At 38.5% G+C, this 18,904-nt stretch overlaps 6 protein-coding genes across 21 annotated transcripts; 5 read left to right on the forward strand and 1 right to left on the reverse strand.

The window, feature by feature from the left end:
* Positions 1–47: 47 nt before the first annotated feature.
* LOC124199787 lies at positions 48–2,742 on the forward strand. 5 transcript variants are annotated; one of them, XM_046595733.1, is made up of 7 exons: positions 144–297; positions 972–1,104; positions 1,370–1,438; positions 1,513–1,626; positions 1,811–1,933; positions 2,095–2,226; positions 2,394–2,742. In XM_046595733.1, the coding sequence occupies exons 2-7, from the start codon at positions 988–990 to the stop codon at positions 2,466–2,468; spliced, it is 630 nt and encodes a 209-aa protein (XP_046451689.1). In that variant the 5' UTR covers positions 144–297; positions 972–987; the 3' UTR covers positions 2,469–2,742. The 5 variants fall into 5 exon arrangements, with proteins under 5 accessions (XP_046451714.1, XP_046451689.1, XP_046451705.1 ...); XM_046595742.1 differs by having other exon boundaries at positions 147–297; positions 980–1,104; XM_046595758.1 differs by lacking the exon at positions 2,095–2,226 and having other exon boundaries at positions 48–297.
* On the reverse strand, positions 2,735–8,521 carry LOC124199729 (alanine--tRNA ligase, cytoplasmic-like). 5 transcript variants are annotated; one of them, XM_046595667.1, is made up of 19 exons: positions 8,402–8,521; positions 7,953–8,118; positions 7,700–7,888; positions 7,491–7,636; positions 7,098–7,434; positions 6,886–7,031; positions 6,697–6,823; positions 6,390–6,522; positions 6,203–6,327; positions 5,984–6,137; positions 5,746–5,915; positions 5,430–5,684; positions 5,113–5,366; positions 4,934–5,042; positions 4,434–4,772; positions 4,260–4,373; positions 3,985–4,193; positions 3,531–3,672; positions 2,735–3,469 (listed from the first exon to the last, which is right to left on the reverse strand). In XM_046595667.1, the coding sequence occupies exons 2-19, from the start codon at positions 8,097–8,099 to the stop codon at positions 3,029–3,031; spliced, it is 3,537 nt and encodes a 1,178-aa protein (XP_046451623.1). In that variant the 5' UTR covers positions 8,100–8,118; positions 8,402–8,521; the 3' UTR covers positions 2,735–3,028. The 5 variants fall into 5 exon arrangements, with proteins under 5 accessions (XP_046451623.1, XP_046451635.1, XP_046451628.1 ...); XM_046595679.1 differs by having other exon boundaries at positions 8,396–8,489; XM_046595672.1 differs by having other exon boundaries at positions 8,338–8,479.
* Positions 8,522–8,603: 82 nt separating this feature from the next.
* On the forward strand, positions 8,604–10,152 carry LOC124199757 (protein ARV1-like). 3 transcript variants are annotated; one of them, XM_046595699.1, is made up of 7 exons: positions 8,604–8,787; positions 8,853–8,957; positions 9,031–9,150; positions 9,215–9,365; positions 9,457–9,577; positions 9,793–9,893; positions 9,990–10,152. In XM_046595699.1, the coding sequence occupies exons 2-7, from the start codon at positions 8,859–8,861 to the stop codon at positions 10,094–10,096; spliced, it is 699 nt and encodes a 232-aa protein (XP_046451655.1). In that variant the 5' UTR covers positions 8,604–8,787; positions 8,853–8,858; the 3' UTR covers positions 10,097–10,152. The 3 variants fall into 3 exon arrangements, with proteins under 3 accessions (XP_046451655.1, XP_046451662.1, XP_046451649.1); XM_046595706.1 differs by having other exon boundaries at positions 8,604–8,961; XM_046595693.1 differs by having other exon boundaries at positions 8,604–8,957.
* Positions 10,153–10,346: 194 nt separating this feature from the next.
* Positions 10,347–11,531, forward strand: LOC124199774. Of its 2 annotated transcripts, none has more exons than XM_046595719.1 (4): positions 10,347–10,582; positions 10,659–10,819; positions 10,904–11,044; positions 11,095–11,531. In XM_046595719.1, the coding sequence occupies exons 1-4, from the start codon at positions 10,510–10,512 to the stop codon at positions 11,113–11,115; spliced, it is 396 nt and encodes a 131-aa protein (XP_046451675.1). In that variant the 5' UTR covers positions 10,347–10,509; the 3' UTR covers positions 11,116–11,531. The 2 variants fall into 2 exon arrangements, with proteins under 2 accessions (XP_046451675.1, XP_046451667.1); XM_046595711.1 differs by having other exon boundaries at positions 10,348–10,582; positions 11,116–11,531.
* A 105-nt stretch (positions 11,532–11,636) lies between these two features.
* LOC124199829 (zinc finger CCHC domain-containing protein 7-like) lies at positions 11,637–14,344 on the forward strand. Of its 4 annotated transcripts, XM_046595809.1 has the most exons (5): positions 11,637–11,735; positions 11,822–12,227; positions 12,309–13,057; positions 13,141–13,357; positions 13,416–14,344. In XM_046595809.1, the coding sequence occupies exons 2-5, from the start codon at positions 11,858–11,860 to the stop codon at positions 14,213–14,215; spliced, it is 2,136 nt and encodes a 711-aa protein (XP_046451765.1). In that variant the 5' UTR covers positions 11,637–11,735; positions 11,822–11,857; the 3' UTR covers positions 14,216–14,344. The 4 variants fall into 4 exon arrangements, with proteins under 4 accessions (XP_046451765.1, XP_046451755.1, XP_046451762.1 ...); XM_046595799.1 differs by having other exon boundaries at positions 11,822–13,057; XM_046595806.1 differs by having other exon boundaries at positions 11,682–11,763; positions 11,822–13,057.
* Positions 14,345–14,598: 254 nt separating this feature from the next.
* LOC124199854 (maternal embryonic leucine zipper kinase-like) lies at positions 14,599–18,624 on the forward strand. 2 transcript variants are annotated; one of them, XM_046595822.1, is made up of 14 exons: positions 14,599–14,747; positions 14,950–15,129; positions 15,189–15,339; positions 15,411–15,520; positions 15,583–15,736; positions 15,841–15,947; positions 16,011–16,166; positions 16,237–16,431; positions 16,503–16,701; positions 16,771–16,923; positions 16,990–17,068; positions 17,134–17,341; positions 17,420–17,523; positions 17,973–18,624. In XM_046595822.1, the coding sequence occupies exons 2-14, from the start codon at positions 14,977–14,979 to the stop codon at positions 18,157–18,159; spliced, it is 1,956 nt and encodes a 651-aa protein (XP_046451778.1). In that variant the 5' UTR covers positions 14,599–14,747; positions 14,950–14,976; the 3' UTR covers positions 18,160–18,624. The 2 variants fall into 2 exon arrangements, with proteins under 2 accessions (XP_046451778.1, XP_046451788.1); XM_046595832.1 differs by having other exon boundaries at positions 17,137–17,341.
* The last annotated feature ends 280 nt before the right edge of the window (positions 18,625–18,904 follow it).

An 18,904-nucleotide genomic window follows, 5' to 3' on the forward strand; every position in this document is an offset into this window, starting at 1 on the left:
AGATAGGAATGAAACAGGCAGCAGCAGCCCACTAAACCTCCCACAACAGTTTCATCCATCCATTCGCCAACACACACAAAAACAAATCGTGCCCGCCTGTGTTGCTGGAGCCTTGGTGACCTACTTGGGACGCGACGACTCGGTGGTCGAAGAGACGCTTCACTCCCGCTGCACGCTACACACAAGGCAAACGCAGCTGCACACACGCACACTCGTCTGGGAAAACAAGCTGTCGACGAATTAAGTCGGGCGTGTTCGTGGAATCCTTCGCATTTCTTTGGATATTCCCATCAAACGGTAACGCACTATCTCCGAATGGTTTTATTAAAACAAATTAATGTGTTCATAATGCTAAGTCTATACACTCGATGGCTGGCATATCTTTTGGCATATTTTTCCCGTCAGCTGGGATTGTGAAAGTGTTGATTCGCCACATGACAAAAGGAGTTAAAAGTGTCGGAATGCGCCGAGACGAGAAGGACGCCAGTTGGCTCAAACACAAACTCCTTAAATTGTGACAAGTGTTATATTCGACTTCGATTCATTCGTTTTCACGGGACGAGAGACTTCCTTATTTGGTGTGCACGAAAAAAAAAAACGAACGTTTCTCTCTTTGCCAATTGCATTTCATTGTTAGCTTGTGCTGAAGACTGATGGACCGCTCCCATCTGAAACATTGCCGCTTTAGGCGCAAAGCCAAGACTTTAAGGGCGACGACTCGTTTTGGTTTTACACTAGGTTGTTGTTTACTTCATTTCAAACATAGGAAGAACTACTACCGTAGATATTTTTATATCCGAAAGGGGAAAAAATAAAAGGCGTGGTTCATTGTGCTGGGCGCGGTCCGGAAGTTTATTACCAATTCTATAAATGAATTAGGTTTAAAAACAGAGATATAGACTGACGTAGTTAATTAAAATTCAATGAAAGTAGTAAAACTAATTAATTTCATTTTTTGTGGAAATTTAAAGGAGAACAGAAGGCAACATGTCTCACAACGTCACCGTCACCCGGACGACAACAACCGTGACCACCACTTCGGCTATCCTGCTGAACACGGGCTATTTAAAGACGACGTCCGGAATCCTCAAACTCTTGCAACTGGTGGGTTTCAGTCGTTAGATGTATACTGGAAATTTGTTTTCCAGTTTTTTTTCCTCTTTTCCCTTTGCCTGAATGTTGTTGTGTCAGTGCTCGAAATAGCCCCTCCGCACCAAATATACTTTCCATATGTATACAATACATATATAGCTCGAGCCAAAAAATGCGGACATGATTGGTCATTCAGCGAGAGCGAGAACCATTTTACAAAACAAGAAACAATCGACGAGTTTCTTCATGATTGATGATTCTTATTAATAATTCACAGATTCTGGGATGCGTCATCGTCGGATTGGTCGGCCACTATTTCGTCCGCAGCAACCCGTATTACTTCACGGTAAAATTACAAATCTTTCAAAAATGGAGTCGATCGAATAATAATACTCACGGCCGCGATTGATGTTTGAACAGGCGGAGCTATTTCTATTATTGATCGCCACAACCTGTTTGATCACGACGACCTGCTTGCTGATCAGCTGCCTTTTGTCCATCTCAACGGCCACCATTATCGCCAAGACCATGTTTGTAAGTTTGAATTTATAGTTCATTGTTCTGTTTCTTCCTATCGTCGACGGAACGTAGACGATGGTGTAGTAGAGATGGGGGCGAATTGAGGTCACTGGTTCACGTTTCGGGAGGTGCGTGACGAATGAGACGCCAACCGAAAGTTCACATTTCATTACATATCAAATGAATGGGGGTTTCTCAGGAACTAGTCTACCATGGGATCGCCTTCTGTCTTTACCTGGCGTCATCCGTCTACATGCTCGTGCAGGCGTCGCCCTATCAGAATTACAGAGATCCGAAGATAAGCGCCATGATTGCGGCCGGGGTGAGTCTCGTTTTCAGCCATCACTGATTGTTGCGTCTCTTTTTTGTTTTTCTCTTGGGGTCGCGGTCCTCTCCTCCCCCTTCTTTAACCCACCACCTCTCCTTACCATCACACATTTCTTCGGGGCTACTGGATGTTCCTTCGGGCTGGATGTTATCCAGGTCAGCATGCTTCTCATTCCCGAAAGTGTCCTCTACCTGTGTGCCACTATATACCACTTGACGATCATTGTATCGCGTAATGCCGGATACTCCGTCGCAGAGTACGGCTACAACAATAAAATTTTCGCCGGGGTAAGTTAACGCTATTTCCAGAATGAAATACTGACCAAAGCTTCAACATTCCCATGACCCAACTTAACCCTATTGTTAGTCCCTTTGGCGATGCAATTTTATTGGGATGTTTTAAAAAAAGTTAATAATTCACTACGTAAAACTAAAATCAACCATTTGTATTCCAGGCATTGGGAGCCATCAACACAGGATTATATTTCTTAAGTGCTCTCCTGGCCTTCCGCATTTACAGACGTGTATAAGCAACGCCCAAACGAACCAAACGCGAGCTTGAAAAAAATCGAATATTCAAAATCTCATCTTTCTATCTTTATACGTGTTTTTTTATTTATTGCAGTCGTGACATCACCGATGATCGCTTTCTAGTTATTCACTTCAAGCTCACTGTCTAGAATATGTTCATCATTGATTCATACTACCATTTCATTCTTTTTTCAAGAGTTGATTAAACTGCATTAACCTGGCATGGTGCTGTAAACGCAATGTTCAAATACAGAAAAAAAAGAGCTACGATGACCCATTCTTTTTATTCAATCTCAATCTCCAACTACACGTGTTGCAAAACAAAATAAAGAAAAACTATCATCATAATTCTTAATTAGTGTTGGGAGAACGAATCAACATTCTCAAGTGATATAGTATCTGATCACCGATAAGAAGAAAATATATATCACTTCATCTCTAAATAACAAGATGAGATTTAAAAAAAAAGAGCACTGTTGGTTAAGAATTAACGATGGATTTGAGTTACGAACTGGTTTTGGAGATTAGCATACTTTGTTCCAACAACTCTTGATTCCCATTACTTTGTCTCACCGAGAACATGTTTGACGTTTGGCTGCGGAGTGATGGTATTGTACCAGCGCAAGACGTTAGATGATTTCGAACGAGTGGCAGCGTCCATCACACGATCGAAAACCGGAACCAGTGTGCAGACAACGGATACATCAGCGAGAGTTACAGTTTCGCCGACAAGGTAAGTGCGGGTCAGCAGAACTTTGTTCAAAACGTCCAAGTAGTGAAGAATTTCTTGTCGAGCGCGATTTTGCGACGGCTTAGCAGCAGCAGAGTTGTCTGTCAAAGCCAAGACGGCGGGCAGAATTTCATGTTCGGCAAGATTAATCCATTGCAGAATTTGTGCTTCTTCGAGCGAGTCTTTTCCCTTCAAAGGCTTAGGTGCCAGAAATAGGGCGATCGAGGATATTCCCGAAATGGTGACATCTCCGGCAGACAGCGCAGGTAACTTTTGAATTATGCACAATCAATTCAGGAGAATTCAAATCGCGAAATTGACAATAACGTACCTTATTTGTGATGAAAGTTGATGACGGTAGATCGGTCGAGACATTCAGTTTGATGTTAGCGTATTTGGCGGTAATCAAGGCGATATTCGTACGAATATTTCCAGATTTCGAAAACAACGTTGGCCCGTCCACACGTTCAGTCCTGTTTAGGAGAAAGATTATCCGTCATACCCTTGAACTTTTGAACTGAATTTAAAACTAGTTCTTCACATGCGAATCACATGGCGGGATAGGAGAAAACTGGGTTTCAGACAAGTAAGTTAATCTCATTCACTGGGAAGAATTTACCATAAATCAATTGAAACCAAACCAACTTACCAGACGACATGCAGTTCAATGAGATAAAAAGTTGGAAAATGACATAGAATAATCAAGCACTCAAGCATTAAAACTGGGTATGGATGTATTTGGTCAAGGGAACGTGCCGACACTATTATTTAAGAATCAAACCAACCCCAGTTTGGTTGTAGAAGCCGAAATCTCAGCATCTAGTCCAAGCTTCGACTGGGCAAACGCCTTTGCTTTTTTCATAGCTTCGGCTAAACCAGCGGGATTGTTACCAGTGGCTTGGGCTGAACCTGCACTTCCACCACCTTTGCCATCAAGCAGCGCGCTGACGTCGGCGACCCATTCGTTAGCCTTGAGACCACGATCATTCGCACCCTAACATCAAACAAGACTAGTTGTAGAAATAACTTCAAAACAATGAATTAGAATTTTCAATAATACCTTGGGTGCAGCAGCAAGTACAACAATTTTATTTGCTTCAGCGTCTACACTGAAGAAAATGGCAGCAGTTTCCGGCGATAAGGATTTTACTTGCTTCAAAGCACCGTCAAGGGCCTATAATTCACAAGTGAAAGTAAACTCACAATAGCTTCAATAGTAACACACGTTATTTACCTTGCTGTTTGAGAAGGCATTGAATTCGTGGACGATAAAGGGAGTGTTGACTTGTTCTGCGACCAATTTCTTGGCAGCCTCGGCAACGTCATTCACGACAGCAGCTTTAATCGCACGCTCCACGTCGTCCGCTCGCTTCTTTAGACCCTTCAAAATGTTACGCAAGTCGTCCTTCTTCCAGTATGCGATGTTAGCTTGAGAGACGTCGTCTGAAAGATCGACAATGATGCGAGACAGCTCTTTCACAGACAGAGTTTTGTCATTTTGGCTGACAAAGGCGTCCACCTTCGCGGACACAGCATCGACTTCCTTCTGCAGAAGATCCGCTTTCTTCAATGCCTGCAAACGAACATTGGGTGAATAAACGGTAAAAGATTACAGAAGTCTAAAAACACATATTGTCAGCGATTGTAACGCAAGTCAAATTTGTTGCGAGTTAACATCAAACTAAAATCTAAACTTGATGATAGAAGAATGATTTAATAGAATTGTATGCGCACCTTTGATGCTTCAGGCCCAGTAATAGCAACAATTCGGCGAATGCCTTTAGCGATGGCCTCCTCTGCAGAGATAACGAAGTCTCCAATATGGCCAGATCGTTTCACGTGTCTAAACGAAGATGATACATAACTTCAAATTTGGCGAAAACGATCTTAAATAGGAAACAAAAAGAACTCACGTTCCACCACAGAACTCGATGGAAGTAGAATTGCCGGCTGGGTTTGCCGGATCAGCTTCCAGCTGTTCAACAGGGATACCTATGGAAACGACGCGAACCGGGTCGGGATATGTTTCTTCAAATACAGCACGAAGTCCTTGAACAGCTTTAGCTACTACCAAAGACGATTCTTTGGCGTACACTTCCTGGTTTTTGCGGATCATTTCATTCGCAATCCGCTCTGTCTGCTTTACTTGATCTACGGTCATCGCAGCCTAGACAAACACCAATCGTTGGAATTTTTAATGTTTCATATAAAAATTCCAAGTTTGTTTTACCTTATTGGTAAAATCGAAGCGCATTCGATCGGGAGCCACAAGAGATCCTCGTTGATCGGCTTCATTGCCGACAACTTGCCTCAATGCGTAATTGAGAACGTGAGTTCCAGTGTGATTGCTCATAATCAATCTTCTTCTGGATTGATCAATACTGAGCTTAACCTCGTCGCCAACTCGCAAGGTACCTTCCACGTTGCCTAAATGGATGACATATCCACCACGGACTTGCACATTTTTTACAGTGAACTCGGTTCCCTATTAAACATTATAAGGTTAATTGAAGCTACAAAAGTACGCTTTTATAACAGGCACAAACCTCATCGCCGATTTTGGTAATGAAACCTTCATCGTATGCTTGGCCTCCGCTCTCTGCATAGAAAGAAGTTCGATCCAAAAGAATTCCGCATTCTACACCACTGGAAACTTCTTCATGGAAAGCTTTCTGGAATCGAATTGCGATAACCTTGCTGGTGCACACATCAAATTCTGTGGAATTCAATTGAGATTATTAATTCAAAGCTGCTGCGAAGCCAGGAAATAACACTGCATATTACCGTATGGACTGTCGACGGCATCAGACACGCTTTTATAGTTGTACTTAAACGAATCATCAGTGGGAGGAACTCCTTTGTTTTGCAGTTCTGTGATGGCATGTACGTCAAAGGCGATTGTGTCATCGACACCCGAACCTTTACCTTGAGACAGCAGCTACATCGTAACAGGTAGATTAATTGTCGGATAGATATTCAGAAACATTTTATAGAAATCATTACCTGGGCTTGTTTCTTAGCTTCTTCATAAGCTACCATATCAATTGAAAGACCCTTTTCTTCACTCATAAGCTGAGTTAAATCGACAGGAAACCCGTATGTATCGTACAATCGCCAAGCAACGTCACCTTAAATTAGATAGGAAAAAGGTTACACAACGAAATATTTGCATCCATGTGTAAGAACATACCAGGAAGAGTGGTTTGACCATTGAGTTTTGAGATTGTTCGTTCTAGTAAATCTCGACCTCGAGTGAGGGTCTTCAAAAACTGAGTTTCTTCATCGTTGATGATATCAATTACCAGTTGAGGATCCCTGTTGACCTAATGAAAGCGTAAAATGTTACTATTGTTTCTTTGCCGCTTCGCCGACAAAAATTATGTGCACAGTTCAGTGGTAGTGACGAAATTTATACATCACAGAAAATCACAAATAAATAACTGTTATCCATCATTTTTTTCAACATTAACTAGTAATTTAAAAGATTAATACAGTACCTCAGGGAATGTTGGGCCCAGAACTTGACAAACTGTTGGAACCAGGCTCGCAAAGAATCCTGGTTTGGCATTTAGTTTCTCGGTCGCGTAACGAACTCCACGACGAAGTACTCGACGAAGTACATACCTGAAAAAAGACAAGAATTCTAAGTACGTAGAAAATATTAATATCTTTAGAAATGATTTTACCCTCTGCCAACATTATCAGGTCGTCCACCGTCGGATAGAGCAATCGTTAGCGTACGCGCATGATCTGCCAACACACGATAAGCCATGTCAACACCATTCACGTCTTCTGCTCCAACTTTACCTTGATACGCTGGAGCGTTGGTTCCCTAGGTCAATTTAAAATAAGATGTCTTGGTTTCATTGATCGGCATCGGATAATTTAATACGGATACCTTTTGAATGGCTTCAAAAATTGGCTGAAAAATGTCAGTATCGTAATTCGAACGTTTATCTTGAATAACAGAAACCAAACGTTCAAATCCCATTCCGCAATCAATGTGCTTCCTTGGCAATGGCTTGAGAGAAGAATCGGTTTCTCGATTAAAGGTCATAAACACGAGATTCCAGATTTCCAATACATCTGGGTCATCCATGTTCACCAGATGGGCAGCATCTCTTCCTCCAATTCTGTCAAAATGGATTTCTGAACAAGGTCCACAAGGACCCACATCACCCATTTCCCAGAAATTATCTTTCATCGATCCAGGCAAAATGCGTTCAGCTGGCAGTCTGCGCGAAGAAAATGTTAACGAGATATTCCCATTCGAAATTGAATAGAATATTACCCGAGAGATAACCATATTTGCCTACATTCTTCATCTGGCTGAAGTCCAGCATTCTCATTGCCACCAAAATAGGTTACATAAAGACGGTCCTTTGGCAGTTGAAATACATCAGTAAGTAGTTCCCAGGCCCATGTACAAACTTCTTTCTGAAATCCCAAGGAGGGAAAAAGTCAGCATTGTGAAGTTTTTAATAAGGATGAAAAATTTACCTTGAAGTAATCGCCAAATGACCAATTTCCCAACATTTCAAAGAAGGTGTGATGGTACACATCTTTTCCAACATCATCCAAATCATTATGCTTTCCACCAGCACGAATACACTTTTGTGTATTAACTACTCGAATCCATTTAGACATATCGCTGTTGGGGTCAACAGTTCCAAGGAAAAGTGGCTTGAACTAATATCAAAACATGTCAATAAGATTAAATATCTTAAAGACATTAAATAAAATCAATGCATACCTGGTTCATACCCGCATTTGCAAACAGCAGAGTGGGGTCATCTTTTGGGATAGTTGATGATGAGTGGACATAAATGTGACTTTTCTTCTCAATGAAGAAGTCCATGTACATCTGACGGATTTTGGCAGCAGAAAGTGAGGTGTCCATACTGCTGCACTTTAGGTATCTATTGTGAAAACCAAATTAGGGAATTAGGTAAGAAATCACAAGTGGCAAGTTCATAGAAATAGAAATAACTAATAATTTTTGACAGAAACAGGGCGAATTTGCAACAGCTGTTAGCCTTTGGCATACAAGGGTTTGTTTTAGAGAAGACGGAATCAAATGCAAATCTGCGACAAGAACACGAAATCAACTAAGGGGAATATAGTTCATCAATACATACATGATTTTAGCTTACGCAACAATGTTATTTTAACTGATGTAATCAAATGCAAAATTACTTTTACCGATCAGTCACAGGAAGGTTCCACGTGTCTCACCGCTAGGGTAAAGAACAATCTTGTGTTGCCTATTTGCCGGTACCCGGTAGCGCAGTAGTGCCCGGTGGATCGTCTTGATTTTTCAGCGCCCCCTTGGATAAAAAAAAATTTACGATTGCTAAGTTAATACAAAATTTTTCGATAGAAATATTCATGAGGGATCATGGAAAAAAAAGTTGCGTACGATTTTTGATCGTTCACCGTGAGTCCGTGAATTAGCATTCGTGATTTGCTAAATATTCTACTGCTGAGCTTCTCGCTAGGTGGCATTCGATTTCCTTGAAATGAAATTGTAAACAAACGAAAAAGACACACCATTTGAACTTTGAAGTTTGGTTTTTCATTTTTATTAAGTGAGAAGTTTCAGTTTTCACATCTGGGTAATTGCCATAATTTTTCAAACAATTCAATATTCTAGAACTTCATGGCAAAGAATCATTTCTACTTGTGTATTCATTGTGGCGCTCGAAATGAAGCCTTGTTTCGAGTATTTACTAAAAGTGCATTAACCTTGCAAACTTGTGTAGGTTTGTTGATTTTTATTTTTTAATTCTACATTCCCTGCATAAAATATGTTTAATATTTGATTTATTCAGGATGATTGCAATATGATTATTGATAAGTATGTTGAATATGACTTCACAACAATCTTTATTGACATATTGTTACTTAAATTATCTGCATACAGACATGTTTTGTATAACTCCAACACAAAGGTAAAAGCTAAACCATAAATGATAATAGTTGTCCACAAATTAATGCAACAATATATTTTTTTAGTCTTATCTATCAAGACTTGTGGCACTCACACTACTTTCCTTTAGCTATGTTGAATGGGTGCATCAGAAAGGCAAAAAGGAGCACAGATCTGAACCCATTTTCTATGAACTTGAATGGGGGTATTATCTTATCATTGGCCAGGAATTTATCAGTAAGTATATAAAGCTGTATATTTTTTTAACAAACAATCAAAACATATGGTTTCATTCTATAATAATGTCCATTGTCACTTTGAACAATAGAAGCTGCTTTGTTTTCACTTACTTTCCTGCTCTTTGGATTCATCTCCTCAAAGTTAATCATGCAACAGGAACTCTTTTCTTGTAAACATATGCTGCATGGAATGGCCATGAGCTACTGTTGGTAAGAAACTGTCATATATATTAAGCAATAAAGAAATAACCAGAATGGCTCCATGCAGTAGTTGAATGTCATAACTCATAAGACACACATTTAAAATATCTCATTATATTAAAATAATGTTTGAAAAATAGCCTAATGCATTTTCACATGAAGTGAAAATTGAAAATTAAATAGGATGTGTTCGACAAACTAATAAACCTTTTTTTAATCCCTAGGAACCTTGTAACTATTCCTTCATTAGTATGGAACCACTATTCAACTTACCATATTTTAAGCCAAATAGCACTTTTAATAAGCTGCAACCACACATTTCATGGTCAGTTTATCTAAAATAGCACTTAACTTTTTCGTTACTTTACTTAACTAATAATTTACTTCACGCATAATATTTTTTTTTTTTTCTATTTTTCAGTTTGTATCTGTCCAAGTTACATGTTATCCATTATCACGATTGTGTGTGCTTGGGGAGTCCAGTGGATTGCAGCGCACGGGTTACAACGTATGCATTTGTTTTCGTAAAATTTAATAAAAACAAAAAAAATTGTATTTTACCCAATAAAGTATATTTAACACGAGTGCTAAATTAGACATAGATACGGTACATACTTAAATTTGTTTTCTATAGTAAGTAGCTCTGGGATAATTCAGGGGTGATGGGGTGGGGTGGGTAGCGATGGGGTGGCCAATGGCCAATGGGAACGTAAAATCGATTTTAACGATCACGTGATCACGATTGGTCACGTGATGTGGTCATTATGGACGGTGGACCAGTCAACAATGCTTTATTAAGAGCCGGCAACGCTGTTCGTTCAAACACCATCGTCAACTGACAGCTGAAATAAAAACGTTTTTCAAAACATCTCAGGCGAAACTTTTAATAGTTTAATCTGAGTTTAATAAGGTTATTGTTTATATAAATCGTCAAGTGTATCATGGACACGACGGAGACTACCGTTTATGCTACGCAGCTACTTGATCACCCACCGAAAATAATTGTGGATTTAGGTATTTATACCAAATTGGTGTTTTTATCATATTTGAGACGATATTCTACTGTTAGATAATCAAAATTGGCGTATAGTGCTAGGAACATTGGATTCGACCTTTACTGATTGTATGGAAGCCATGGAAGAATCATTGGTGTCGCGTGAAGATGTTCCCAAAGAAAACCTCATTAAAGGAATTGGACTTCTAAAATCAAGATTCTCACAAAAAATGGATCCAATCTGCAGCAAACTTGAAGTAAGTAGCAGTATATCTTTGAAAAGTTACTATTTTGCTTTTGAAATTTGATAAAAATTTGTTAACAAATGAGTTTTTCCACAGAGGTTTATGTTGGAGGTAATATTCAAAGTCCCAGAACATGTGCTTTTGCCCGAAGATGTAGCTCAAAGAAAAAAGCACAGTGTGAAAGGCCACGAGAAAATTCTGAAAGAAATTGAAAGTCTCAAAGCAGAAATCCAAACGGTATTTACTTACTTTTTTACATATAATTTTCACCTCTTACTGGTTTAAAGTATGAAACTATTTTCATTTAGGAAAAGTACAAAAAAGTAGTTTTTAATGGAAAATTAAAAGAAGCAACAGAAACCCTTGAAAACCTTAGAGCTGCTGCCTCCGAAATTGAAAACACTTCACATAAAATTTTATGGGAAAACCAAAAAACAGATGTTAAGGAAAATTCTCAATATATTGTTGACAATATTGAGAAATACAAAACCCAACTGGACGGATTGCGAGAACTGGTTCCTCCACCTGAGACACCTGATAATGTAACAGTTTTTCGTCAGAAAGAAAACGATCTGTTTAAACGCTATTAACTGTGCAGATCCTACTTTCATTATTCATATTCTTATTTTTATATTATTGCCGTCACATCGGATTTGGGATTTCCCATGTGTGTCCACTCATTTTCTGATGTGTAATGCAAATATAAGGGGCCGTCCATAAATGACGTCACGCGTTTTTCCAGTTTTTTCAACTCCCCTGTCTCTCCTGTCCACCATACCCCTGCCCTGCTCTCGTTTTCATTAATTAGGAAAAAAAACAGTATCTCAAAACAGAATTTGTGGCAATGCTGTGTGCGTTAACAGTGTTGTTCTGTCGTCTGCAACTGCAAAACTGCAAGTTCTTTTTGTTGAATGTTGCTGAAAACCACGTGAGATGCTTATTTATAGTTAGAAATTGTTCGTCTTTTTATTTAGCTTCCTAAGTAGTAAGTAATACCAAACTTTTCGTATCTAGGTATAATTACATTGTTGAAGGTCCAGTTCGATAAAAATGGAGATGAATGTGGACGATTTCAGTATGACTTCTGATTATTGTAGCATTGATGAATTGGATTCAGAAGCTCGAGAAGATTTGGAAGTTGCACTTTATGGAATGCTTCATCATGCTTCAAATGATGAAGAACATTTCATTAATTCTTCAAGTAACACTGAAAACACTTCATCTTTACCCACTGTGAATAAAGCAAGCGAAAATGCTAGTCCCCATGCTGTGAATTACAGCCCAAAACTTTCAAGCAAAGACAAATCTAAGGCAGTCATTTTGGCATCTGCTACTCCAACAAGTGTGTCATCAAATCGAGGTTCTCGGCAATCAGGCAAAAAGTCTGAATACCCAAAGCAAGCAAAGATACCACATCCAAGTAAAACCAACACAATAAAAAATTCTAAAAATAGAGATCTTAATTTAAAGAAAAATCCATATTCTGAATATTTGATAATAGAAGAAAGCAGTAATTCAAGCAAGTTGAAGAATCCTTGTGAGGTAATAACACTTTCTGATGAAGAAGACTCAAAATATGCCTCAATCAACAAATCTTCTAAATTAAGTGCTATCAAAAGGGGATTGCAAGCTTCAGTGATGAGGGACAAAGGGAAAAATTTTCCAGAAATGTCACTTGTTACTTCCATTCCATCTTCCGTAGAAGGCAGTGAATCTGACAGCTCCATCACAGTGCTACCATTACCAGACCCCCCACCAGGACCTTCCTACTTGAACTTGGATTCAACTGATTCCTCTGACTCTGATGTTGAAGTATTGAAGCCCTCTAAAATCAACTACGGAAAAGTGAATATCAAACTGAATGTCAGTCAGCCTGATATTGAAAGCTCACTATTCACTTCAGTCAATCCATCTGAAACAGCTTTGAATTGGGAAAAATATTCCAGTACCAAATGGACACCAGAAATGATCAAATTCTATGATAAAGATGGATTTGATAGGGATTTGGATTGCATATTAAAATCATTTCCGAAAAATGTCAAGTGGTATTTAGATATTGAGGATCGTCGTGGCACTGACTTACAGAGAAATCGTTATTTCGGTAAATCAGCTAAAATGCGATGTACCAACTGTAACCAGTGGGATCATGTAGCCAGGTACTGCACAGAAGCCAGAAAAATTATTAGTTGTAGCATCTGTGGTATGCCCGGACACAAACAATTTGGATGCCCAAAGAAAATATGTTTGGGTGTAAGTAATACAAACTGTAATCTTCAAATTTTCCAAATAATTTATGTTATTTTTGTGTCTTATTTTTATTTGCTTCAAAATAGTGCGGCCGTCCGAGTAAAATCCTTATTGAATGTTGTCCTGAATGTCGACGAGAAAAAGACATTGTTTGTATGATATGCCGGTCCAAACATGTCACTCAACGATGTCCTGATCTGTGGAGGCGGTACCATTCAACGACTTCGGATGAAGTTGAAGAGCTGAACAACACAGGGAACACATTAAAACCTAGGAACGAGTTGTACTGTTGCAACTGCTCAAGTATGATATATTCTTGTCATTTTTAAATCTTCCAGCATTAACTATTTGTTAAACATAGGTCGTGGTCATCTTGTCCACGAATGTCCCGAGAAGCGTTGGAGCAAATATGTGCCTTCAAACCCAACCATATGTTCATATGAGAATCCCCGACAATTCCTTAACAACGTAACCAGCAATGGCAAATCTTCAGTTTCAATTAGTGAAGATAAAAAAGAAGTTTGGGTCATTGGAACTAATGGGCAATACCAGTCGCCTAAAAAGGGAGGGCGCCTTACTCATACCATGCATTACCCACTGGATAGTCAGCCAAGTGAACATTCAATGCAAGCTGCTAGAAACTCGATATTTCGTGAAATCAAACATGTAGAAATCTCCTGGCGTAAGCAACTAAAGAAAGGTCGTATGTTAGTAGAGTTTTCCGGACATGGAGATACAAAGGAAGCGAAAAACAGGTTTAAAAAACTCGTCACTTTTAAGAGGAAGGCTGAATCAAGGAATATCTCTGCCAAAGATGAGTCAAATCCACGAAGTCCCAGTAAACTAGTGAAAGAGACGAAGTTAGTTGCTCCGAAAGTTCTGCCTTTCTTTATATCTGCAATTGATATAAACCATGTGAGTCGAGAGGGAAAACATATGCATCGACACATCCCCGTCAGTATGAGTGAAAAAGAGAAACGAAATGTAGGGAAACTATTGGCAAAGTTAGAATTCAAACATCGTGTTCAGATCACTTCTTGTTATGTGGGGAAAAAGTGGGAGGTTACGATACACAAACTTCCCAACGGTAATCCTCTTTCTGCTGTCAATTCCATCGTCAGTTACTTGGATGCATCATCGACAAGACCTGGGGGTGCTTAATAATGTTAAGTGCAAAAAAAAAATAATAATAAAATTACGGGAACTCTTGTGTGAGAAATATGATCCTCTAACTGACAATTGATTTCGATTGAACTGGGAAATAAAATGCCTCAAATATTTTGTTTTCAATTCTTGTCGTTCATTTTCCTCCATACTTTCTAATCAAATGCAGTCTAAATGTATTTTGTCCTAAAAGTTTAAACAATTTCTTCTTAAGTTTTGAAAAAAAAACGGCATGGCAAAGAATTTTTCCTATTTAATTCTAATACACAACTGTACAAGTTTATTCATGAAAAAAAACACGGTCCCGTTTTTAAGTTTTTTTCTCTTTTTTTTCAAACCTAAGATTTTGTGTTGGGATGGCATAGCAGTGGCCTAGCAGTTTCACATTCTTACGATAGGTGGTGATCAGCCTTCTTGCCATTGGTTGGTATTCAAATAGTCTCAACTGTTTCAATCCAAAAGTTAAACAGCCAGACAACTCGGGTCCTGCAGAGGAGGGCTCAATAGAAATTCCGTAAAATTTTAATGTGTAAGTTACCTTTATTTAATATTTATGAAGCAAAATGTAGAAATGATTTAGTTCGTTTAAGTTTTACTCATTTTTGGTTTGTGTGACCTAAACTAGACCAAATAGTTCATTGAGAAGCATGCCAGTGTGACACTGCACTCTGCAGATGTTTGCCATTGCCATTCAGTACTTAAATTAATCATATCATTTTATTTTGGGATAGGCCTTGGATATTTTAAAGTGAGACATAATGGTGCCAATCAAATCATATTGTGCTCTTGATGGTTTTTATGAAATGTATGATACAATTGGAAGTGGAGGTTTCGCCAAGGTTAAACTTGGTGTCCATTGTCTTACTGGTGAAAAAGTTGCCATAAAAATAATGGACAAGAAGCAGTTAGGGGTAAGAAAATTTTAATAATAATTACAAAAACAATAATCTATAGCTTTTTATGATTACAGGATGATCTTCCCAGAATTCGATTGGAAATCGAAGCCATGAAATCACTCAGTCATCAAAATGTTTGTAAACTATTTCAAGTTATAGAAACTGATGCCAAAATTTTTATGGTCCTTGAGTATTGTCCAGATGGAGAATTGTTTGACTATATTGGTAACTGTTATTATTTAAAATAAAAATAAAAAATTATAAATTTCTTATATCAAATTATTTCAAAATTACAGTTGAAAGAGACAGACTAACAGAAGATGAAGCTAGACACTTTTTCAGACAGATTGTTGCTGCTGTTGCTTACATACATCATAAAGGGTTTGCTCACCGTGATCTGAAACCAGTAAATATACAATAGGGCAAGCATAATTATATTATTTCTTAACATCTATTTGATTTGACTAGGAAAACTTGCTATTAGATGATGACCAACAGCTGAAGCTTATAGATTTTGGACTTTGTGCCAAACCCAAAGGTGGAATGAATTCTCATCTAGAAACATGTTGTGGTTCACCAGCATATGCAGCTCCAGAGCTCATTTCTGGCAAATGCTATTTGGGTAATTATTTGGCTGACCATTACGTATCCTCTCAAACATAAATCAGCCATTATTATACACTGTATTTATTTGATACTAATTGTCGCTTTTAAATACAATTACAGGATCCGAAGCAGACATTTGGAGCATGGGAGTTCTTTTATATGCTCTGTTGTGCGGTTACCTTCCGTTTGATGATGATAATATTGCTGTACTTTACAGAAAAATTCAGGTGACTTGTATTTTATTTATTGAAGTCCTATATATCGCTAAAACTTCATTTCTGGACTTACAGAGCGGAGTTTATGAAAAACCGGAATGGTTAAGCGAATCCAGTATGGAAATGCTAGATCAACTCCTTCAGGTGGACCCCAAGCGCCGGATCACCGTTGCCCAGCTGTTACATCATCCATGGGTTCTCAAAGATTGCAACCCGAGTTATAACGTGCAAGTATGCATTTCATTCACAAATAAAAAAAGGTGATTAAAAAGTTTTGTAACACTCCTTTTTTTTATAATAGTGGGAGAGCATCTATCAAACCAAGGAACTTGATGACGAGTGTGTTACTGAAATGGCTGTGTCCGTCGGTAAATCAAGAAAGGCGATGCATTCAATTTTGTCTGACTGGTCGTATGACTACAATACAGCAACGTATCTGCTTCTCTGGAAGCGCAAACAGCTATCGAAATCGGTTAGGCTTATGAGAGACCAGCAGGTAAATGACGACTTTAATGACGTGTAAATGATATTTTAGAAATGAATGTTTAGCGGTTCATTTAATTTTAGAGTATTCCTGGGACACCTGTGTCTGGACTGAAGCGTAATTTGATTGACGAAATGAATTCGGCTGATGACAATCGGCGTAATTCGCTCAAAAACTCACCCCGAGGATTACATACATCACTTGAAGGAGGACTAGATGATGTGGATCTCCTGGCTATTGGGCAAGGAAGTCCCATAGGTGACATTATTCAACGCGTTCTCGGTATTTCACAAGCCAAAATTGCATTCTTAGTTTGATTTTACTTTTACTTGATTTTAATTGGTTATGCAGAAACACAGCCTCCATTTTCCCACCAGCTCAATAATAACATGACACCTTTGGCGAAAAAGCGCCCATTGGAAGAAAAAGAAATGGAATATGTTTTCGCTAAGCCAGTTTCTGTTGCACCAACACCATCTCGTAAAACCAAACGACAATCTCCAGGTATTCTTATTTGTAATTTCTTTGAAAACTAGAATTTTTATTATCTCCCAAGTTTATGCATTATAGACCATTCCAAACTCTCTCCGTCTCGTTCAATGGATAGCGCCTTGGATGACATCTCGAAAACTCCGGCCACTCCGAGAAGGTAAGATTTCCTATGTGAGTCTGTTGATCGTCTTTTATGTGAAAAATTTATATGACATTTTACAGTAGCCGAGTAAACGACGAAAACCGATGGTTGGATACTCCGGAGCGCGGTGGTGCTGCCGGTTCGAAGTCGACACGGAAAATGTTTGGTAGCATCGAACGTGGACTAGATCGAGTTCGTTTGATGCTTACACCCCGTCGACGACAACTTCATCGTACTGGCGGAGAAACTGAATTTTCTTCAAGTGGACCAAATGTTGTCGATAACAAGGTAATTTTCACAGTTTCATTTTTTAATCAAGTCTGAATCAAGCTATGTTAATTTTCGCCATAATATCTATTTGTAAAGGCTCTCTACAACGTGTCTACTACGTCCAGTCGGGATCCGGATTTCGTTTTGTCAGAATTGCGCCGTGCACTCCAAAGCAAAGGAATTCCTGTCAAACAAAAAGGGTAAGTTGTTCATTTTCTTGTTTATTTACTTTGAAATTAAAAACGACATGTTGCGCCATCCTTAATAGGAATGGCTAAATGGCATAGTGGAAAAACGCCTTTCTTATGAACTTTTATACTTGCAAATTTCTTTCCGTTTTGACCTTTTATGTTCATTTTTGTGTTATACTAACGGTATAAGAACGATTGGCCAAAGCACGAATTTGATCTTCCTATCGGTCTTAAAGTACACACGGTCCAGCTGTAAATATCTACTCGTGCAGCCTCTATGCTTAGAAATGAACTAACAAAGTAACTCCCACTTGGATATTCCACTCTGGAATGGAATAAGCCGAGTTTTTTAGCGACGTGAAGTTTTATTCTTTTTTAACTGTTCTCTCACAATTCTTTTTGTCAATTTAAAATAGTAAAATTCAATGGATAAATAATGTCATTGTGTTTGTTTGAAGGTACACGTTACGAGGCAGGATCACAGAGGGAGTTAGAGCAAAATTGTCTTTCGAACTGGAAGTGTGCCTCATCCCGCGAGTGGATGTGGTTGGCATCCGACGCAAACGACTAAAAGGCGACGCCTGGTGCTATAAGCGCGTTTGTGAGGAAGTCCTGCGGATGGCGTCCATCCAAACAGCTGCTTGAAAGCCCTTACGACACAATGCAACTGGATCAAATTACGCCAAGATTTTTTTAGAATTTCTTATTCATTTGCATTTGAAAATTGCCGACGTATTTTTTTTTCCTTTTTATCTTTCTTCTAACGAATTTTTACTTCTTACTCTTTCCGTTCTTTCTTGACCGTAAAAAAAACGCCTTTCTCCATTCCCTAGCCCGCTTGTAAAACCATTTACATTATAATTCACAAATTTTAGTGCATAACAAATTCCCTTACAGGAAGGTGAAGGGTTGAATTAATGTCTGTTGGATTCAGATTGGGTTTTCAATGTGTGCCCTGTTAACTTGGTACTGTCTGTGTATATTAGAAATGTCTTTAATTGATTTTTTCCTTTCTCTTCAGTCTGTTTCCACCTTATGACTCGTTAATACAAGAGAAGAACCTTGCGGAACACAAGCCAAAAGGATGACATGCTCAAATTTTGACAATGATTCCAAGATTCTATTGGGATTTTTTTTTTTTTAATATTTTATCAAATGATTGAAAAAATTTTTTAACGAAAACGATTTTATATTTTCTGTCCCGTGTCTTCTCGGTCAACAGCAACATTGACATAGAATATTAACAATTTTATGTGGGACTGTTACTTTTCCAGGCTTATTTCTGTTGCTCCAGCATCATCTCGTAAAGCGCTCAGTCATTCGGCCGAAAATCAAACAAGCTCAAGGTATAATTTGTAATATCATTTAAAACAAAATTGCAGTTTATAGT

The sequence above is a fragment of the Daphnia pulex genome, chromosome 1, assembly GCF_021134715.1.
Source record: "Daphnia pulex isolate KAP4 chromosome 1, ASM2113471v1".
NCBI lineage: Eukaryota > Metazoa > Arthropoda > Branchiopoda > Diplostraca > Daphniidae > Daphnia > Daphnia pulex.

Coding starts and splice junctions, on each gene's coding strand:
- LOC124199854 (XM_046595822.1), top strand. CDS start 14,977: ATGGTGCCAATCAAATCATATTGTGCTCTTGATGGTTTTTATGAAATG. Junction 15,737..15,840: donor TTCTGGCAAATGCTATTTGG/GTAATTATTTGG, acceptor ATACAATTACAG/GATCCGAAGCAGACATTTGG. Junction 16,702..16,770: donor CATTATTCAACGCGTTCTCG/GTATTTCACAAG, acceptor TTGGTTATGCAG/AAACACAGCCTCCATTTTCC.
- LOC124199729 (XM_046595658.1), bottom strand. CDS start 8,244: ATGCCAAAGGCTAACAGCTGTTGCAAATTCGCCCTGTTTCT. Junction 5,685..5,745: donor TTACCAAAATCGGCGATGAG/GTTTGTGCCTGT, acceptor AATGTTTAATAG/GGAACCGAGTTCACTGTAAA. Junction 5,367..5,429: donor GCTTCGATTTTACCAATAAG/GTAAAACAAACT, acceptor GTGTTTGTCTAG/GCTGCGATGACCGTAGATCA.
- LOC124199829 (XM_046595799.1), top strand. CDS start 11,858: ATGGAGATGAATGTGGACGATTTCAGTATGACTTCTGATTATTGTAGC. Junction 13,058..13,140: donor CAAAGAAAATATGTTTGGGT/GTAAGTAATACA, acceptor GCTTCAAAATAG/TGCGGCCGTCCGAGTAAAAT. Junction 13,358..13,415: donor GTACTGTTGCAACTGCTCAA/GTATGATATATT, acceptor TGTTAAACATAG/GTCGTGGTCATCTTGTCCAC.
- LOC124199757 (XM_046595693.1), top strand. CDS start 8,859: ATGGCAAAGAATCATTTCTACTTGTGTATTCATTGTGGCGCTCGAAAT. Junction 8,958..9,030: donor CATTAACCTTGCAAACTTGT/GTAGGTTTGTTG, acceptor TGATTTATTCAG/GATGATTGCAATATGATTAT. Junction 9,578..9,792: donor ATGGCCATGAGCTACTGTTG/GTAAGAAACTGT, acceptor TTTAATCCCTAG/GAACCTTGTAACTATTCCTT.
- LOC124199774 (XM_046595711.1), top strand. CDS start 10,510: ATGGACACGACGGAGACTACCGTTTATGCTACGCAGCTACTTGATCAC. Junction 10,583..10,658: donor GAAAATAATTGTGGATTTAG/GTATTTATACCA, acceptor ATTGGCGTATAG/TGCTAGGAACATTGGATTCG. Junction 10,820..10,903: donor CAATCTGCAGCAAACTTGAA/GTAAGTAGCAGT, acceptor GTTTTTCCACAG/AGGTTTATGTTGGAGGTAAT.
- LOC124199787 (XM_046595733.1), top strand. CDS start 988: ATGTCTCACAACGTCACCGTCACCCGGACGACAACAACCGTGACCACC. Junction 1,105..1,369: donor TCCTCAAACTCTTGCAACTG/GTGGGTTTCAGT, acceptor AATAATTCACAG/ATTCTGGGATGCGTCATCGT. Junction 1,627..1,810: donor TTATCGCCAAGACCATGTTT/GTAAGTTTGAAT, acceptor GGGGTTTCTCAG/GAACTAGTCTACCATGGGAT.